Source organism: Ursus arctos, unplaced genomic scaffold, assembly GCF_023065955.2.
Source record: "Ursus arctos isolate Adak ecotype North America unplaced genomic scaffold, UrsArc2.0 scaffold_3, whole genome shotgun sequence".
NCBI classification, from domain to species: domain Eukaryota; kingdom Metazoa; phylum Chordata; class Mammalia; order Carnivora; family Ursidae; genus Ursus; species Ursus arctos.
The window spans coordinates 89,368,462-89,387,088 of NW_026622985.1; the positions used below are offsets into that span (position 1 = coordinate 89,368,462).

The following is an 18,627-nucleotide window of genomic DNA, read 5'->3' on the forward strand; positions in this document are numbered from 1 at the left end:
GTCGTGCAGCTCCTCGTGATAGCCCCCACCCCCTCACTCCAAGAAAAAGCCAGGCGAGTGGGTCCCGTCGCTACCCTGCACAAAGAAAGCCCGGCAGCTCCACTGCAGCCGAGGGCACTCGGTGTTTAGTTTCTGGTCCCAGGGCAGCGGCGCCCGAAGCCCGGCTGCGTGCGGACGCGGCCGGTTCGGGGCAGTCGCTTCCTGCGGGGCAGGGAGGGGACGGGAGGCGGTCTTGTCCGCTCGCCGCCGCCCCGAGGCTGCACCTGCCCCGGAGGATGCCCAGGAGCCCGCCCGAGTCTCCCCGAATCAGAACTTTTTAGGCTGCCCGCCCCCATCCCCGCAGTCCCTGGGCCGCGCACCGGCAGGCGGGGGCGAGGGGGCGCCGCCGCGCGAGTCCCCCTCCGGTCCCCCTCCCCCTTGGCTCGGCCGCCCGCCGCTTTGTTCCGGGCGCGCGGAGGGAAGGCGAGGCTGCGGCGGATCATGCCCATGGTGTAGCCGCCAAGCGGAGGCATGGCTGCCGGAAGGTTACTGCTCTATACGGGCCTCTCGCTAGCGCTCTGCGCCCTCGGCATGCTGGCTGTGGCCATCTGCTCAGACCACTGGTACGAGACGGACGCCAGGAAGCACAGGGACAGGTGCAAGGCCTTCAACACCCGCCGGGTCGACCCCGGCTTCATTTACAACAACAACAACAACTTGCCGCTCCGGGCGAGCCGCTCGCGCCTGGACCGCTGGGAGGGCAAACTCCTCCGGGCCCGGAATCGCCGGCAGCTCTTCGCCATGAGCCCGGTTGACGAGTGCAGCCGGCAGTACAACTCCACCAACATGGGCCTCTGGAGGAAGTGCCACCGGCAGGGCTTCGACCCCGAGATCGCAGCCCTCATTCGGAAAGGTAAGCGTGAGGCGCGAGGCGTGGCGCTGCGGACAGCCCGGCGCCTCCTAGGCCCGGCCACCCTCTCCTCCCTTCGCCTGGCCACAGTCTCTCGGGCGTCCTGTTCCCAGGAGGTCAGGTTATGCAGGCCCTGCTGAGCCTCGGAGTGGCCAGAACTTGCCTCCCAGTAGCTGGTAATGGAGGCTTACTTGTCTCTGGCCGGCCTCTGGTCTTGCGTTGGTCTGATGGGATTCCCGTGGAATATCGTGGGCCAGGGTTTTTATCCAGGCTGATGCTTCATCAGTCTCTGAAAAGGGAGGGAATCTCTCGTGTTGTGTTGTTCACAGAGGAAGCCCCAAATTTGAGAATGATGTGTCAGGCAGACAGCCCCCTAGTTTTAATCTTTGTTTTAGATGTTGAACTGATTCGGGGGAAACATCTCCCCGAGAAGGCCTTATTCATGCCACAAACGTTTGCTAAGTGCTAGACTGTACTGAGCACCGTGCAGGCATTGGTCCCATGAACATCAGTAAATCACAGCCCCTGCCCCATTGCAGCTGCAGGCCTGTTGGCCAGAGCATCATACCATGATTCTTGATATCTCTTGTTGGGGAGGTTGTTTGCAAAAGTGACTTGTGTGCATCAAATTTTAACAGGGCCTAATAAACACATAAAAAGTAATTCCTCGGGTAACACCAAACTGGGTACTTCAGAGGAAAAAAATTTACCATGTCCTGAAGATTTATATAAAAAATACCTAAAGTATTCTAAAACAGAAAACAGGCTTCATTTGCTAATGATGAAAATTTCTCAGATACTTTAGTGTGATCACATAATTTTTAAAAGTCTGTTCATCTGATGTAATTTGTAAGTCTTGGATGATTTATACTTTGGGGACCACCCTCTTGTGTTAATCCACTGAAATATTGTTTTGATATATATTAATATTTCTCTGAAGAAGGAAATGCATTCTACGGTAGTTCCATTCTGGAAGATGTGGTACGATTTTCTGAGTCTTTTTTTTTTTTTTTTTTTGCCCCTGCTGTGTTTTGTTCTCTTCAACTATTAAATGGTGATGCCAAGGTGAAAATGATGTTCTTATCTGCAAAGTCTTTGAGGCCCACATGGAAAACAGTTCTTACTGTCCCTTAATATTATAATGCAGGTTTGCTGCTGTTTTAAAATATTATCTGTGAGAATTGATGTTCTTTGATTTAGAAGAATGTTGAAATTGATCAGAAAAAATAGCTAATTAAAAAAAAGTCAATTGTTTAAGAATGACAAGCAGTGGGTATGGTCTGTTTGGCTAGTCAGATATAGGTGAGGGAAGTCCAGAAGGAGAATCCATTTTCGTGTTTGTTTTGTAGCTTCTGTAGAATGACTAGGGATTTTAGCTGATTCAGTTATGAGTGTGTTAATACTACAAACATCACAACTGCTTCATGGTTAGGCTTATATTAGAGCAGGGTGACCCATTTGGAGCTCTACAACTTTGTGAAGATGTGCAGGATATTAGAGAATTCCAGGAGAGAGTAACTTGGTTTGGATTTAGAAGTAGGAAAGCAAGAGAAAACAGAATCATTTCTGAGAAGGGGTGACTGTAACAATATTCAGATTCTCAGATTCGTGAGGTGTTAGGTCATTTTGTTGGTGTCCACTTTCATTCCAATTGAAATGGTAGGAAGTTAGCAGAAACGTGAGGAAGAATTCATGTTAATAATGACTGATAAACAGTGGTAGGACTTGCTGAAGGACATTCTCGCTTCATTTCCTTTCTTAAACGTTTCTTGCAACAAGGTGGGTTGGGTATCCTTCTGTCTGGCATTGGTTCACTCCACTTGGAAAAAGGGGGATGGAATCCATGGCTTCTGGTGGTTCCTTTGAGGGTTTGATTCCATGTTGCTTTGCCTGGCAATCCGGCTAGAGAGGTTGACTTGGTCTGTGCACCAGAGAGATTCGTTACCATAGTGACATGTTCTTCCGGTGAAGCTGGAAACACAGTGACAGGGAAAGGGATAGGGGAAGAGTGTATAACATTTTGACTTTGTATCGACTGATTTTTAATTGCAGCAACAGAAAATGGACACGGCACAGCAGGGGGATTGAATACACTGATACCCAGAGTTGGCAGAGCATTGTATTTCACTTGAACTAATGGAGATGCTGTTCCCAACATCACCCAAAATACAGCAATCACTGTCAGCTGCAAACACCCGCTTACCAGGGCCGTTTCTGTCCATTTGACATTCTTGTTAGGTATTATTGAGATAGATGGCATGCCAGCCTTACAAATCTTAAGGGACTTAAGGTCACTATCTTCATTTTTAACCTCAAAACATAATCTGTGAAAGCTAGATCTTCTCTTTTCTAAGCAACAAGAGACATGTTTTGGAAATAAGTGCATCTTGTGTTAGTAGAATTCACAAGCAATTCCAATAACATAGAACATAATTTCTAGACTTAATCAGCATTCTTCCTAGATTGGCAGATTTTGGAAGGAAGTCAAAAAGAGAAATTGATATCCCTATATTTAAATTTAAGGCAGGCAACTTAGGGAAAGATACTTATCTCATAGTTTTCATTAGTAGCCTCAAAAGATATGCTAGTCCTTGGTCTTTTGGGGGAACATCTTAGATTAAAATTTTGGGAGATACGTGTTGGGTGAGGGGAAAGGGAAACCAGAGGAAAAAAACCTGAGTAAAATCTGTCAGTATTATGGGAAAACTAGAGATTTATCTAAATGATCATACAGCCCCGCGTAACTCAATCATTTGTCAAATCAGTGTTCATTACATTTGAAAGTGCCGTTTGTACATTTTAAAATAAAACAAAACCACATAATTAATAAGAAAACAAAAGTCAAATCTATATCTGATTTGAAGATGAAGTTCTTTGGATGCATGTTTTCTCTGACATCCATTTCTTCGACACCCACTGCCATGACTGTACCAACAAATGTGCATCTCTGGTCACTGTATATGTATTTGTTTGATTGAACTGTAAGTTCCTGAAGGGTAGGAAGAAAAGCATTTGTAAAATACATTGACCGGATGCTTAGTCCTTGGGAAATATACAAATCAGGGTCACAGAATTGTATCCATCAAGAGCTTCTTCTAATTGTAGAACACTTGGGTGGGAATCCAAATAAAGGATTAGTCAGAAAATTGTGATGAAAAAAAAATGAACCAGGGTGGCTCCCAGGGCAGGTTAATATTGCAACAGATGCTACATAATTTAACAAGGAAGATTTTTTTGAGCAAAAAAGTTTTGCTAAGGAATAAGGGAAACAATACTTTTTTTTGGAGAGTGTATGTCACTGAATAGACCTATATCACCCACAATCATTATTTTTCACATTAGGTAAGATTTTAATGATTTCCTTCTTGGAGGTAGGATTGGGTTGAGGGTGTACCAAGGATAGATCACCCTTGAATTCCCATATGACTGTGTCCGTAATCAAGTCCTCTTGTCTTCTTGCTTTTCAACCACGTCAGTGTCTCCCTAGTAAGTCACTGCTAGCGCGGGGGACAGATCAATGACAGGATCAGTTTCTGAAATCCAAGAGACTTCCAGACCCTTAAGAGGAGCAGCTACAGGTAGGATTTTGTTCCAGGGAACATTTCTGTTCTTTGATTTGTACTGAAATGTTATATTGATATGGCTTAAAATAAATAGACCTTCAACTGAGACTCTAAGAACTTTTTCATTATTTGGAAATAGGCCTTATAAGAGAATTTGGTCTATATAATCAGGGAGTGGTTGTCCATAGACTGAGGCTTATTTTAACAAAACATTGCATATATTCACAAATGAATAATGTGCACAGCAGACATTTACTGCACATAGATTATGTGACGGGCTCACATCACAAGAGCGCAGCGATGAATAAGACCTGGTTCTTACAAATTCCCCCAGTCTGTTAGCGTCACGGGGGATACATGACAACTACAGGGTGATGAGAGCAGCAGAAACAGATGCGGAGAAGCACAGAGCAGGCTGTGATGGATTGTGTTGGCAGTGGGGTGAGGTGAGGCGGGAGGGGGTCGGGGAAAGTTGCCTGGAGAAGGTGAAACCTGAACATAATTTTCATGAAGTTGGGAGGTGGATGGTGAGGAAAGGGCATTTCAGGCCAAGAGGGCAGCCTCCGCGTAGCCATGGGGGTGTGAAACAGCAGTCTGGCCTCATGAGTGTTGACTGCTGAAGGGAGGGACAGGAGCAGAGCGTCGAGCTGGAGAGCGAGGAAGAGCCAGGTCCAGGAGCCTGGGACTCTGATCCCAGGCAGCTGTACTGCTCAGTAGGGTAGCCACTAGCCATAAGTGGCTGTTGAAATTTTAAATAACCAGTATTCAGTGAAATTAAAAATTCATTTCCTTAGTTGTGTTGGCCACATTACAAATGTTCATGAGCCGCATGTGGCCAGTGGCTATCGTATTAGACGGTGCAGATTAGAGAACATTCCTATCATCACAGAAGGCTCCATTGGACAGTGCTGCACGGAGCCTAGAGCCTCTAAAAAGAACAGGCACGTACTTCGTTTCAGGTGAGGATAATTAAACATGATAACTTGAGCTTAAATTTAAGTATATTGTTCTATGCTTGAAGAAACTTTGCTCCTTGAATGTTTTGGGCAGAAGTTTTGAGTTCATGGTCAGTTACACTAAATCTATAATATATGCATTTTCCATCTTTGACTCACAGAATTCTCACATGCTTCTCTGTTCTCTCCTCACCCTCTCTCAACTCCATTAAAAGAAACTTGCATTGTTGCCTGGGCGGGGAGGATTAATAATAATAATTGCCAAACTTGATGCCAGGTACTCCTCTAAGAGTTTTACATATCGTAGCTAATGTATTAACACTTGAGGTGGGTGTTACTATTTTTTTCCTCGCTATTCTACAGTTGAGGAAACTGAGGCGTATGCATGTCAATGAACTTGCTAAGTCTCATGATGAGGAAGTGAAGCTGCCAAGATTCGAATTCTGGCTCCACGTTTGATGACACCCACCATACTCTCTTGTCACCATAGAGTCTGCTGGGGCAGGGGTGGGATGGAGAAGAGGCCAATATCTTGATCCTCAAACTGGAAAAGAAATAGGAAGTTAATTTTAGAATCTCACCCAGGGGAGATCTGCTTGAGGACTGACTTCAGCTTAGTGCCGAGGAGGAAGATCATTTTAAAGTGGTTCACACACCTTGCTTCGAGACCCGCTGACAGAAGCTCACACACACTGTTATATGATTTTTGAGTATCTATTTTGTTCACTGTGGTAGATCCTGAGGTTAGAGCCATGAAGGACATACTCATTCATTCTGCAAATATTAATTGAGAGCCTAGGGACTGGGCATCATGGAGAAACTTACATTCCGGGAGGGAGAGACAGATGATAAATACATACATATGAAATAAAAATAAGGGGGGCCTGGCTGGTTCAGTCAGCAGAGCATGCAGCTGTTGATCTTGGGGTCGTGAGTTCGGCCCCACATCGGGCATAGAGCTTACTACAAAAAAACAAAAAAAATAATGGTACTACCTTAAAAATAATGCTACTAAAAATGGTACTACTTTATGCCATAAAGAATAAAAATAATATCTAATGAACTAATCCGTGTAGAACATAATGTGAGGGAGTGAATGCCATGAGGTGTCTTTGCTCTTAGGAAGCATGAAGGGGAAGATGGACAAGTTAGCCCAAAATTAAATGGTTCCATTAGTCTTGGTTTTAAAATATAGGGAGGCTTGACCTGCTTACAGGCAAACACATACAATTACCCATGGTCTTTCTATACAGCGTGTGTCCCCAGGCATGCGCCTTGTGTGTCTGCCCCAAGGTACAAGCGGGTGCACTCAGTCGCACCCTCCTCCTTCATCATGCTGAAATACAGCTAATCAGTGAGAGTTGACAGTTGGGAGCCCTGTGACTCAGTGGACAAGTGCGTGGGTGGGAAGAGAGAGAGAGGGTTGGTGTGATGTGTTTTGAGCACCTGCTGTGGGCCTAGCCCTCTGCTAGGTGCTGGGGGACAGCAAAGAGGCATCACATGGTTCCTGTCCTGAGGGAACGTAAACTCTAGCTCAGTGACAAATTCCTTGTCATCTGTGGTTGGATCAGGCTCTTCCTCAGAAGATCACATCTATTTCCACTGGATCAGTAATCATCTGGTCAGGGAATTTGTGGTGTGGGGGGGAGTGAGTTCTTTTTATGGAGTCAACAAAGTCAGGAGCCATATTTCTGTTCCAGAAGGTTGGTTTATTTATTCTTTTACTGTAGGGTCGGTAAGGATCAGTTACAGGATCGATTCTGTATATTCCACTTTGGGTTGTCAGTTAAAAATAATTTTTTCCCTCTCTGCTGTTAGTAGGTAATCCTAGATCTTCTGGCAGAATCCTGAACACTCTCTGGGCTAGCTTGACCCTTCAGGTGCAGGCATGTGAACATCCAGGAGTTGGAGAGTAAAGTCACAAATATGTATTCAGATGCAGATTCTTTTATAACTATGTACTCCAAACAGGACACAGAGAGAGGAGGGAGTGCGTGACCTGGGGGATGAGTGGACAGAAAATTGATTTGAACATCTGGATTGGACATCTGCCATTTCTGAGAAATGCATACATTCTTTCAAAGAACGTCGTTTCATATGTAAAATAGTGAGTTTGGATTATATAAACTTCAAGCCCTTTCACACTCTTAACATTTGATGAGAAAGTTAAATTTAGGTGACAGAGAGCAAATAATAGATAGAGGGTTGAGAAAAGGTGAGCCGGGAGAGAAGGGAAAGCCAGGGAGGAAGGACCCAGAAAGGGACCATCCCGGGATGCTAGCTAGCATCCCCGAAGAAGGGGCGGGAAACAAAGCAGCTCATTTCCTACCGCCATCCAATCATGTAACAAAACTTCCCCTCTTCTCTCATGGTTTGAAATGCCACTCTCCAGATTGGAGTTAAAAATGTAAACACTTTGTGGCGCCTGGGTGGTGCGGTCAGTGAAGCCTCTGACTCCTGGTTTTGGCTTGGGTCCTGATCTCAGGGTAGTGAGATGGACGGGCCAGGGGCTGGGGGTGCTCCCCGCTCCTCCCCCAGCCAGGAGTCTGCGGGAGATTCTCTCTCCCTCTGCCCTTCCCCCCATTCCAGCTCTGTCTCTATCTGCCCCCCCTCAAATAAACAAATCTTTTTTTAAAAAAAGTAAACACTTAAGAAACGTGGTGATGGTTACACAACAACGTGAATATCCTTAATGCCACCGAGCCGTGCACTTAAAACTGGCTACGATGATGAATTTTGTGTTATGTATGTTTCACTAGAATTAAAATAAATAAATTAATTAAAGGAAATTACAAAACTTAACAGAGAAAGGAACTGCATTACTGGTCAGTGTGTAGAATACTTCAGAGCCAAAGATCTTCATTCATTCAGCACATTTATTGAGCACACAGGTGCTAGGCACAAGCCCAGGTATTGCTTGGGATACAGATGTTAATAAAATAGACAAGATTCCTGCCCTCATAGGGCTTACATTTAAACAGTTTTGAGTATCATATCTTCTTAAAAATTTTTTTGGCTTTTTTTTTTAAAACAAAACTTTTAAAGAGCACCAAGATAGAAGACAAGTGAAAGTAATGAATACATCCCTCGGGTCACTTAAAAATCATTGTAGAATGAGGAACACTTGCCTGTATTTTTTCTAAAAATGGCTTTTGAGCTCCAACTACGTCAGGCACCTAACTTGGGGTGGTTGATCCTGAGTGAAATCCATAGTTCCTGTCCTCAAAGAACAAACAAAAGGAGGAAGTGTGCAAGAAGACTAATGAATACAAGCCCCAAGATTAGATCTAGGAGAGATTTATATCCTGGGGGCCCGAGTGGCTCTTGAATTTTGGAGCAGTTAGGGGAGGCTTTGCACAAGAGGGGATGTTCTTAGAGTTGTTATTTGTGGACGGATAAGGTGAAATCTTAGCCTCATTTAAAAATTACTAATTAATTTTGTTGAGGTAAATCCTTGTCTAGTCTGCCTTCCAACTTCCCTTGTCCCCCAGGCCCCCTAGCCCTTCTGCCAAGGGGCAGCCACTGCTACCAGATTTTATAAATCATATCAGAGATAATTTATTCAGCAGTATTTAAAAATAACAGCAAGTATAAATAGGAGTCAGGCAACGAACAGGTGATTCAAACAGGAAAAAAAGTGTATTTTTTAAATAAATTTGTATGCATAGAGATGATGTTTAAAGGCCTTGTTCCAGGAGTCACCAGGAATCTTCTACAGGTGATGTTTATTTGGAGTAGAAGCTGCTATTGGCGTTTGACAGATTTGCTGTTTTATGGGAGACTGCAGTATCTGAATTATTTCAATTGATTTTTTTTTTTTTTTGGCGTCGAAGTATTTTGCCAAGAAAAGGCGATTTACTTTATATTAGGTCATCTTCATAAATTTATATCATTTCCTGCATTTTAAAATGCCCTGCTGTTCTATATTCCGAACCTCACTCTGTTGGACACATTATTTGCTTCAGAGCATCTCCCTTTCAATTCTGGCCTAAATTTCTCTTCATCTTTATAACGGCAATTCTATTTAGGCAAACACAACTCCTATTCCCCAAGGTCCTGGAGTGTTTCATAGACCCGGATGGGTTGGGGTTGTTTTTACCTGAAGAAAGCTCTGAGCTCACATACCGCTGTATGTCAGCTGACACCACGCTGGAGTGCAGCTGGATTCTATCTCAGGAGGCTGAAGACACGCATGACCTTGCAGCCTGGCTGTACTCACGTCCAAGAATGTCTATGGCGCCTCTGCTTGTTACAGCAAAATAAATAAGCAAAACGAAAAAACGTAAGTGTCCATGGGTAGGAAAATGGATAATGAGGCATGGTGTCTATTCATACAATGGAAACTATCGCCCTTTATTTAAATTAAATATACTACATCTCTGTATTTCCAAATAGGTAAACATAAAATTTGAGTGAAAAAAGTAGGATACAGAATGAAATGGGGAGTATGTTGCGGTTTATATGAAGTTAAAAGGTAGATCAAATAACATTAGGCATTGTTTATGGAAACATTATTTGCATGGTATTTATAAAAGTATGCACGGGACCAAGAAACCCAAAATGAAGGATGATGTTTGTGTTTCTCAAGACAGAAAACAAATGGAATTGGGAAGTTGCTTTAGAATCATCTCTGCTATTTCATTTCTTAAAAAACAAAATCTGAAGCAAATGGGGCATACACACGCGTGCACAATCAGGCTATTTGGAAAGTTTTTATGATCCTGACAAAAAAGTTAAAATTTTATTCAGACTGTGTTGTTCAGTGGATAGGAGGGAGGTTCTTTAAGGACGGTTCTTCGAAAACTTTGTTGTTGAGGCGATCTGTGACTGACATTTGTAAGTAGTAGCCAGCAGCATTTAGAGGAGAATCAGGTGACTCCTCACCAGCAGTTTTCCCTGAAAGTAGCTCATGGGGACGGCTTAGCACAAATAAAATTCTGTTTCATTCACTCCTGATGTAGTGTAAGAAAAGGAAATTGAGGCTTTAAAACGATTCCTTTCTGAGATAGAGAGTAATGTACAAGTGACCCCGGTCCTTGTAAATTTCCTACAGCTTGTGAAGAAAAACAAAGAATTTCAAGGGTCAGAAAGGTAAACTAAAATTGATCAGAGGCTGAAATTTGAAGAGATGAGACAGAGACGGTGTGTGGGATGAACCAGAACACCAACATCTGGGAAGGCATTTGAGCCCCTGGGGAGGAACTCAGTATGAACCAGGCGAGGAAGAGCTAAGAATTAATAAGAAAGGACCAGAACTGCACTTTCTTTTTCCAGAAGTTTTCTTATCCCTTTTCAGACTGAGTAGAGAATGTTGGTTGGTACAACCTGAAGTAGTTTTATTATTGATGAATATGGTTTGGATTCTTCATTCTTAAAATTATGAGGGTGACTTTAGCCAAGGGCCCCTCTGTTACTATGTTTCCACTCTGTTTGGACAAACTACAGCTGTAGCAGCAAAGGCCCGTCAGAACTATAGCAGGGGTTCCACTTTCAGCCGATAATGCTTTAAAACACCAAAGCTGGGTCTGAAGTTACTAGGGCACCCTGAGTGTCCCACGGGATTTCGGGGGTGTTGATGTAGAGTCGGCGCCCTGCTTATGTTTCAGTAACCGTTGGGCTGACGAGGTGCCCACGCGCGGCTTTGGGCAGGTCTGCTTCCGAAGGTCCCAGGTGATGGTGAGCCGCGGTGTTCCTCGTGCTCAGCGGGAGGTGGACACAGCTGGCGCTGCCTGTCCTGCCTTAGGGGAGCGACCTCCCACTCTGGGAAAAGCTGGCCTCTGCATCTCCAACCTCTCCCCGGCTCTCCCTCCTCCCTCAGTGTGTTAGCACAAAGGAAACGGAAGGTAATCTTGCTCATGTGTGGCCTGGCTTGCTTCCCTTCCTCACCTCTTCTTCGGTGCTCTTCTAGGTCCCTGACTCTAGGTTTCCTCCCCCTTCCCCAGGGCTGGGACTGCTCCTTCTTTTTCAACACTGGGCCTCCTCTGGCTGTGGGGGCAGTATTCGCTCCTGGACATGCTTCTACTTTTTCTTTTTCTTTTTTTTTTAAGTTTATTTATTTATTTAGTAATCTCTACACCCAACGTGGGGCTTGAACTCACCACCCAGAGATCAAGAGTCGCATGCTCTTCCGACCTAGCCAGCTAGACTCCCCCTCGACCTCTGCTCTTCCGTCTCTGTGGCTGGCTCTTCTTTCTCAGCCTGCGTGGGGTTCTCCAGTGTTCCATTCTCCTTGAGCGTCCTCTTTCATGCTTGTGGCCCTGTTCACCCCCAAAGCTCATGACTTGCTGCCCCGGGAATCTCTCACTCAGGCCTAAGATCCAAACGGCTCGCCTGCAGGTATCTCACTTGGGTATTCCACGGGGCCACAAGAACCTGCTTTCTCGTCCCGCGCCCTGGAATCCTTTCTTCTTCCTTTTCCTCCATCCCTGCCTCTCTCGTTGCCCCCATCCTGTTCCAGCATTGATGCTGCGGGCTGGTCCCCAGGACCTGTGCTTGTGTGGTGCCCTCTGGTTTCCTGTTCTGTAGCTCATCTGTCCTCACTGCTTTCTATTCGGAGTGATTTTTCTTAAACAGAAATCGAATCCTGTTACCACTTCGCTCAACATCCTTCAGTGGCTCCCCACAGCCTATCAGTCAGGATCAGATCTGTAATCTTCACCTTGGCACGTGGGCCTCCCAGGTCTGGCAACATGCCCCCCGCCCCAGCTGTGCATCTCCTACTTTTGCATGCTTTGCTCAATACCAGCACGCTCTCCTCCAGCCCTGATGCAGGACTCCTGGGCCCCCAGACAGGTTAAGCTATTTTATGCCTCAGGAACTTTCGCTTATGAAGCTTCTTCCTTTGCCTGGAAGTCCCTGTTCCTCCCTGCTCGCCCCCACCCCCAAGTCTGCCTGGTTAACACATGCTTACCCTTCAGCGATCCTTAAGGCCCCCTCCTCCTCATCCTGCTTGTTGTTCTACCCTCCTCCTGGGCCTCTGTCACACAGCAAACACTTGCTTCCTAGCACCAGTGACATTTTATTTCCCCATATGTTTCCCTCCTTTTTGAGACTATTTTTGCACTATTTCGTATTCATCTTTTTATCCGCAGCATTTTGCATAATGCATGGGCCATAATAGGTATTTAATACATACTTGTTGAATGAATGAAGGTTTATCTCAGTTAATGCAGTCGATCTGGAAATCTTATTTAACAAAGAGCCATAATTTCATTGGACCAGGGAGACTCACTATTAAAAGGAAGCCTGCTGTGAATTGTTCTGTAATGCATATGATAAACTTCAATTTATTTCCTTTGTGAGGGTTCGTATTTTCTTAAAGCACCCGTATTTCTGACTCACAAGAGGAGAATTTCCGTGTTTCCTGGATTTGACCTCTTCATTGTGATCCTGCACTTTTTCTCCTCTTCGTGCCTTTCCTAGGCTGGTGCTCCTTCCCAAAACATGGTAGACGAGGAGAAGCTACCTCCATTCTTGTTCCTATCATGGATGGAGGGATTTCCAAATTTACCTCTGGGTCTGGCATTTGTGGCCATTCCCTCAGGATATTTTTCCAGGTTTTTCAGTGTCTGTCATTAGGACTGTCTTCAGGCCGGCCTCCCTCTCAACCACCTTTTGAGGGCAGCTTCCTTGAATCTCCTCTGATAGTGATTTTGGTCGGATAATGACCTGGAAATAGAGGCTGTGCCTCTGTAACTGCCTCCCCTCCGGTTCCTACCTCAGTTCACTTCTCATGACTTTCAATGGGAGTGGGTCCGCGGTGCTGGGAAAACATGGTAAGTATCTGTCCCCAGCCTGGCCCGCCTGGCACCATTGTGGTTGGTGAGCAACGTTGCTCATGGAAAACCATCCATGTCCTACAGGGGGGTTTGGGGGCAGAAAGACGAGGGGGCCAACCGACCCATCTTTGCTGATGAAGACCACCGAGTCCTAGGTCAACAATGGACGAGACAGCTGTTCACTTCTCAGAGGTTTCTTTTCCAAAATGACCATGACTGCTGTTCTGGCCGGGTCATCTCACAGTGAAGGTGTGCAGGACTTCTCCCTCAGCCATACAGTCTGCTCAGGGCAGAGCCCATTGCCGAGTCATTCAGATCAGTAGAGTAATTAATTCTCTTGCTTTCAGCAGATAAATATAGATACAGCCGCATTGCTTGGCTCTCTCAACTAGGTTAAATAAATGATTCATGTCAAGGAAACATTTCCTATGACCACTCTAATTCCTGGATTTATATTAGTTAAATCTGTACTGGGTTTAAGCTAGAAAACTGATTTCCAACACCTTCTGCCCAAGTTGTACAAAGTGCTCAGATAAAAAATTTAGATTGTACTTTCAGCAGTAACCATTGGGTAGGAATTCCAACAAGACTGGCATTTTGAAGAGCTGGATTAAGTGTAAAAAATAATGATAAAAAGTATTGATGAGCTATATACCATCTCGAGTGTCATAAAAGGGTGGGTAACCCTTACTCTAGAAAACTGTCTTTTGCCGTCTATGTTTATTTTAAAACCTGTAGGAACTCAGAGGTTTATTTCAAACTGGAAGGTGGCGTTTCATCTCTTTGGGTCAGCAGAGTCGTTAACATTTCAGAGGAGGACGTTTATGTTCCTATGCCAGCAGCATGCCCGTATCAGCTTTTATGACCCATATCCGTAGTGGCGTGGTGGCTGGCTGGGCGCTTGTAGATCAGTAAGCTGCTAAAAAGGGAGCTGTATCAGAGACCATAACGGCTTCTTCACAGAAAATAGATCGTCTCCAGGCAGTGAAGTGCATTTAGGAACAACAATGATATCCCTGTATTGAGATCTTTATTATTTAGAAGAATGAAATGGGCTCTCTCAGGGTGATGAGTCCTGTAGTAAAGACTTTGGCATACCATACTTACAGTCCAGGAGGCTTGTGTCCACTGTTGTAGCTGCATTGAAAACACACTCAGTTGTTTTAATGGAAGAATTCCCGGATGGAGAAATACAGGATCAATTCCCTTGGCCTCACATACTATGGATTGCGGTGGTTCTTGATTGTCTTATTAATTAAAAGAAAATCTTCTTGTAATCTGATCACCGATTTTTAAGACACTTGGGTGGGCTTGGGTACAGCATCAGTGAGGAGTTCGGAAAGGTAGAGGCCCTAAACACAACATGATGTGGGGCGGGCTTGGAGGGGGTAGAAAGGTACACAAGGCAGCACAAAGCTCCTTAGCTAAGGTTCTTGACTTGCAGACACATAGAGCTGAGTGTACTTATGTCCTGGTGATGTCCTGAGGATATGGTATCCGAGAGGAGGGTGACGTTTTCCAGTGGGGTAACAATTTTTCACTCTGCTTCTCCTTCCTGATGCAGGAGTAAATAATACGAATTACATATTCATTTATTCAAGAAATATTTGGTGATACTTAACATGTCATTATTTGTCCTGGGGATTAGGGCACAGTAGTGCACCAAATATACAAACTTCCCTGCCCACGTGGAGTTTATATTCTGGTGAGATAATTAAAAAGTAAATAAGTAAAATATGTAATATGTTAGACAGTGATTAGTGCTAAGGAGAAAAAAGAAAGCATGGAAACGGATAGGAAATGTGAGGAGGTGGGGTTGAAATTGTAGATGGCATGGCCAGGGAGGCCCTCACTGAGAAGGTGGCTTCTGAGTAAAGAGGGGATGGGGGAACTTGTTTGGGGATATTTGGAGGACAAAGACTTCAGTCAGAGGAGCACAAGGGCAATGGCCCTGATGTTGGAGACACAGTGAGGATTACAGAATGGCTGGCAGTGGGAGCAAAGAGGGAGCTTGTAGTAGGATAGGTCAGAGCAGTAAAGAGCCACCCCACATGGGGTTTGAAGGTCATAGGAAGGAGTGAGATGGGAAACCATTGTAGGTTCTGAGAAGAGGAGTGGCATGATCAGACTTACGGTTTCAAGGTTCACTTGCGTTGCTGAGCTAATAATAAATTATAGTGGGGCTTGTATAGAAACGGGGAGCAGCCAACAGAGATGGTGGCTGGAGATGGGAGAAGACACTGGATATGTTTTGAATGGCAAACTACTAGGATGGGCTGATGGATTAGATACAGGGTGGAGGAAAAAAAGAGAAGTCAAAGATGGCACCAAGTGTTTTCACCTGAGGAGCTGGTGGAGTGTGTTGCCACTAGTGTCCACAGTGGCCAAACTATGGGAAGAGCCCAGATGTCCATCGACAGATGAGTGGATTAAAAAGCTGTGGTATATATCAATACGATGGAATATTACTCAGCCATCAAAAGAAATGAAATCTTGCCATTTGCAGTGATATGGATGGAACTAGAGGGTATTATGCTAATCGAAATAAGTCAGAGAAATATAAATACCATATGATTTCACTTCTGTGTGGAATTTAAGAAACAAACAGATGAACATAGGGGAAGGGAAGGAAAAATAAAATAAAATAAGATGAAAACAGAGAGGGAGACAAACCATAAGAGACTCTTAGCTCTAGGAAACAAACTGAGGGTTGCTGGAGGATAGGTGGCTGAGGGGATGGGGTAACAGGGTGACGGGCATTAAGGAGGGCACTTGAAGTAATGAACACTGAGTATTGTATGCAACTGATGAATCATTAAAATCTACCTCTGAAACTAATAATACAGTATATGTTAATAAAAAAATATGATGGATAGGACTGTAGGAGGATCTTGATTTGGGGATCCACTATATTGGGTATGATAACCTTCGAGATACCTTTCAAATGGTCAAGTGGAGATATCAACAGTTAGTTGGAAATACCGGCCTGGGTTCAGGGAAGAAGTCTCACTTGGGATGAGTCTTCAGTGTCTAGTATTTAAAGTCGTGAGAGCGAATGAGATCACCTAGAAAGTGACTGCAAGTACAGAAGAGAGAGGTCCAAAGATTAAGTCCTGGGGCACACTGACTTTACAGAGCTCAGGGAGGTGAGGGGGCTCAGCAACAGGTACTGAGAAGAAAGAGCTAGGGTAGTGAGAGAAAAAGTAGCAAAGTGTGGTGCCCTGGAAGCCAAGGAAAGCCCGTGTGTTAAGGGAGAGGAGGTGAGCAGTTGTGTGCAAGGCTGCCAGTGGTCAATAGGATGAGGCAGAGACTGAACTTTGAACTCACAACGTGGAGATTTTTGACTTCAGTGGTGGCTACAAGAGTGAATGGGATGAGGGGAGGAATAGGAAACAATGAGTTCTGATAACTCTTTAAAGGATTTTTGGTGTAACAGTAAGGAGAGAGATATGGTAGTTGGACTGAGAAGGTTCCATTAAGAGAGACTTAAAACTGTCTTTTTAAAGATTTATTTGTTTTAGAGAGAGTGTGTGCGCTTGAGTGGGAGAGGCAAAGGGTGAGGGAGAGAATCTCAAGCAGACTCCCTGCTGAGCATGGAGCTGACCCAGGCTCAATCTCATGGCCCTGAGATCATGACCTGAGATCATGACCTGGGCCAAAACCAAGAGTTGGTCGCTCAACCGACTGAGCTACCCAGGTGCCCCTCTTTTTTTAAAATTAGAGAAGTAATAGTATGATTGTAGGCTGATGGGATGACCTGTTAGGGACAAAAGTGATGGTACAGGAAAAAAAAGAGGGAAGAATTGCTGGAGTTATTGCTGGAAAAGGTTGAGGCAGAAAGGAAGGTAGAGAAAAGGGTAGAAAGAAAGGGGTGTGGCCCAGGGAGAAACACATGTTTTAGATGAACCAGGGCACAAAAATCCAAGACTATTTTTTTTTTCTTTCTTTTGTTTTGGGTGGTGGGCATTATTTAGTTTTTTTATGTAAGGAAAAAATAGCATAACAGGGTTTTTAAAGGTCACCTTCCTAAGTCTATCCCCAAATCTGGATACCAGGCAAGAAAACATTTTAATTTTTTTAAAAAAAATTTTTATTTAGTTGTTTATTTTTTGCATTTCTTTTTTTTTTTTTTTTAAGTTTTTGCTTAAATTCCGGTTAGTTAACATATAGTATAGTATTAGTTTCAGGTGCAGGACTATTTTTCTTTTCTTTTTTAAAATTTTTCTCTTTATTTTTAAGTAATCTCTACACCCAATGTAGTGCTTGAACTTGAAACCCCGAGATCAAGAGTAGCATGCTCTACTGACTGAGCCAGGTGTCCCAGGATTATTTTTCTTGATGCAAGTTATCAATCATCTTGCTCCCTCTACTAGCTTGTGGAATAATTTGAGCTAAGACCTTTCAGCTTCTTGAAGGAGAGTTTCTATAGCAGGTCAGCATCTTATTGTCAATGAGCATTTAATGGGAGTTTGTCAGAAGAAAGCAGGATTGGAGAGTGAAGTCCATTCTGATTATGCATGTTGCCTTTGCTTTCTGCTTTATATAAGAGGAACTGGTCAGAGTCGCCTAACTGTTCGGCACCAGATGGCGGGTGATTGGTTGGACATTCTGAGACATTTTGCCCTCAGGTGTTAGAGGGAATGTGATGCGTTGTCTCTTGAAGTATGGTGCTCTGAAAAGTTTTAAAAGATTTTATTTTTTAAAGACAGGAAAGCTCATCCTTAAACCTCTCTTAGTAGGTGCTGTAGGACCCTTTAGCCAATGGGTTCTGCATTTTTCCATTTAATAGCATCACTTTAATGAGAATCTTAGGGTGCTTTGGCTCTGATGACATTCAGGTCATTTTTGAAATAAAGCTGCCTTATTTTCAGGCTGAATAGCCACATTCGTGCCTTGTCATCCTAAAAATGCTGCACTGTGTCTGCATTTCAAAGCCACTGATTAAATGACTGAAAACCTATGGTGGTGCAGAATTAGTCGTCTTTGTCCATTATATTGTAAGTTTCTCTGGAAAACAAAGTCCACGAATTTCTGGTAGCCTCTCAACAACAACTATTGTGTATGATTGGTGTAGGAATTAAAGTCACAAAATCTTCCTTTCCCGGTGAAGAAAAGAGCCTGGATGTTGTGCAAAAATTATGAGCCATGTTGATAGGCAGTCACTTGTCTGCATGGTTTTTGAGAAAGTGTGGAGGTCATTAGGATTTTTTATTTCTTCCTTGGAGATTATAAGGACTCAAAATTCTAAGAAAAATTGTAAGTTCTAGAAACAAAGAATAACGGGTGCAAGTTAGTGGAGCAGGTGGTATATAATTTCACCTTTGCCTCCTACTCCGAAATAGAAGGAAACTCGGTCCCAGTTTGGAAACCATGTGAGAAATGGCGTTCATTGCTACCCATAATTGTACCTAGCTTTTGACTTTTTTCCTTACCCTTCTGGT

At 44.0% G+C, this 18,627-nt stretch overlaps 1 protein-coding gene across 1 annotated transcript in view; it reads left to right on the forward strand.

Moving 5' to 3' along the window:
* The first annotated feature begins 200 nt into the window (after positions 1-200).
* TMEM178B (transmembrane protein 178B) overlaps positions 201-18,627 on the forward strand; it is a 333,995-nt gene continuing 315,568 nt past the window's right edge. Inside the window, exon 1 of the mRNA XM_057304458.1 lies at positions 201-892. Coding sequence (XP_057160441.1) covers positions 511-892 — 382 coding nt within the window. The 5' untranslated portion in view covers positions 201-510. The remainder of the gene's footprint in view (positions 893-18,627) is intronic.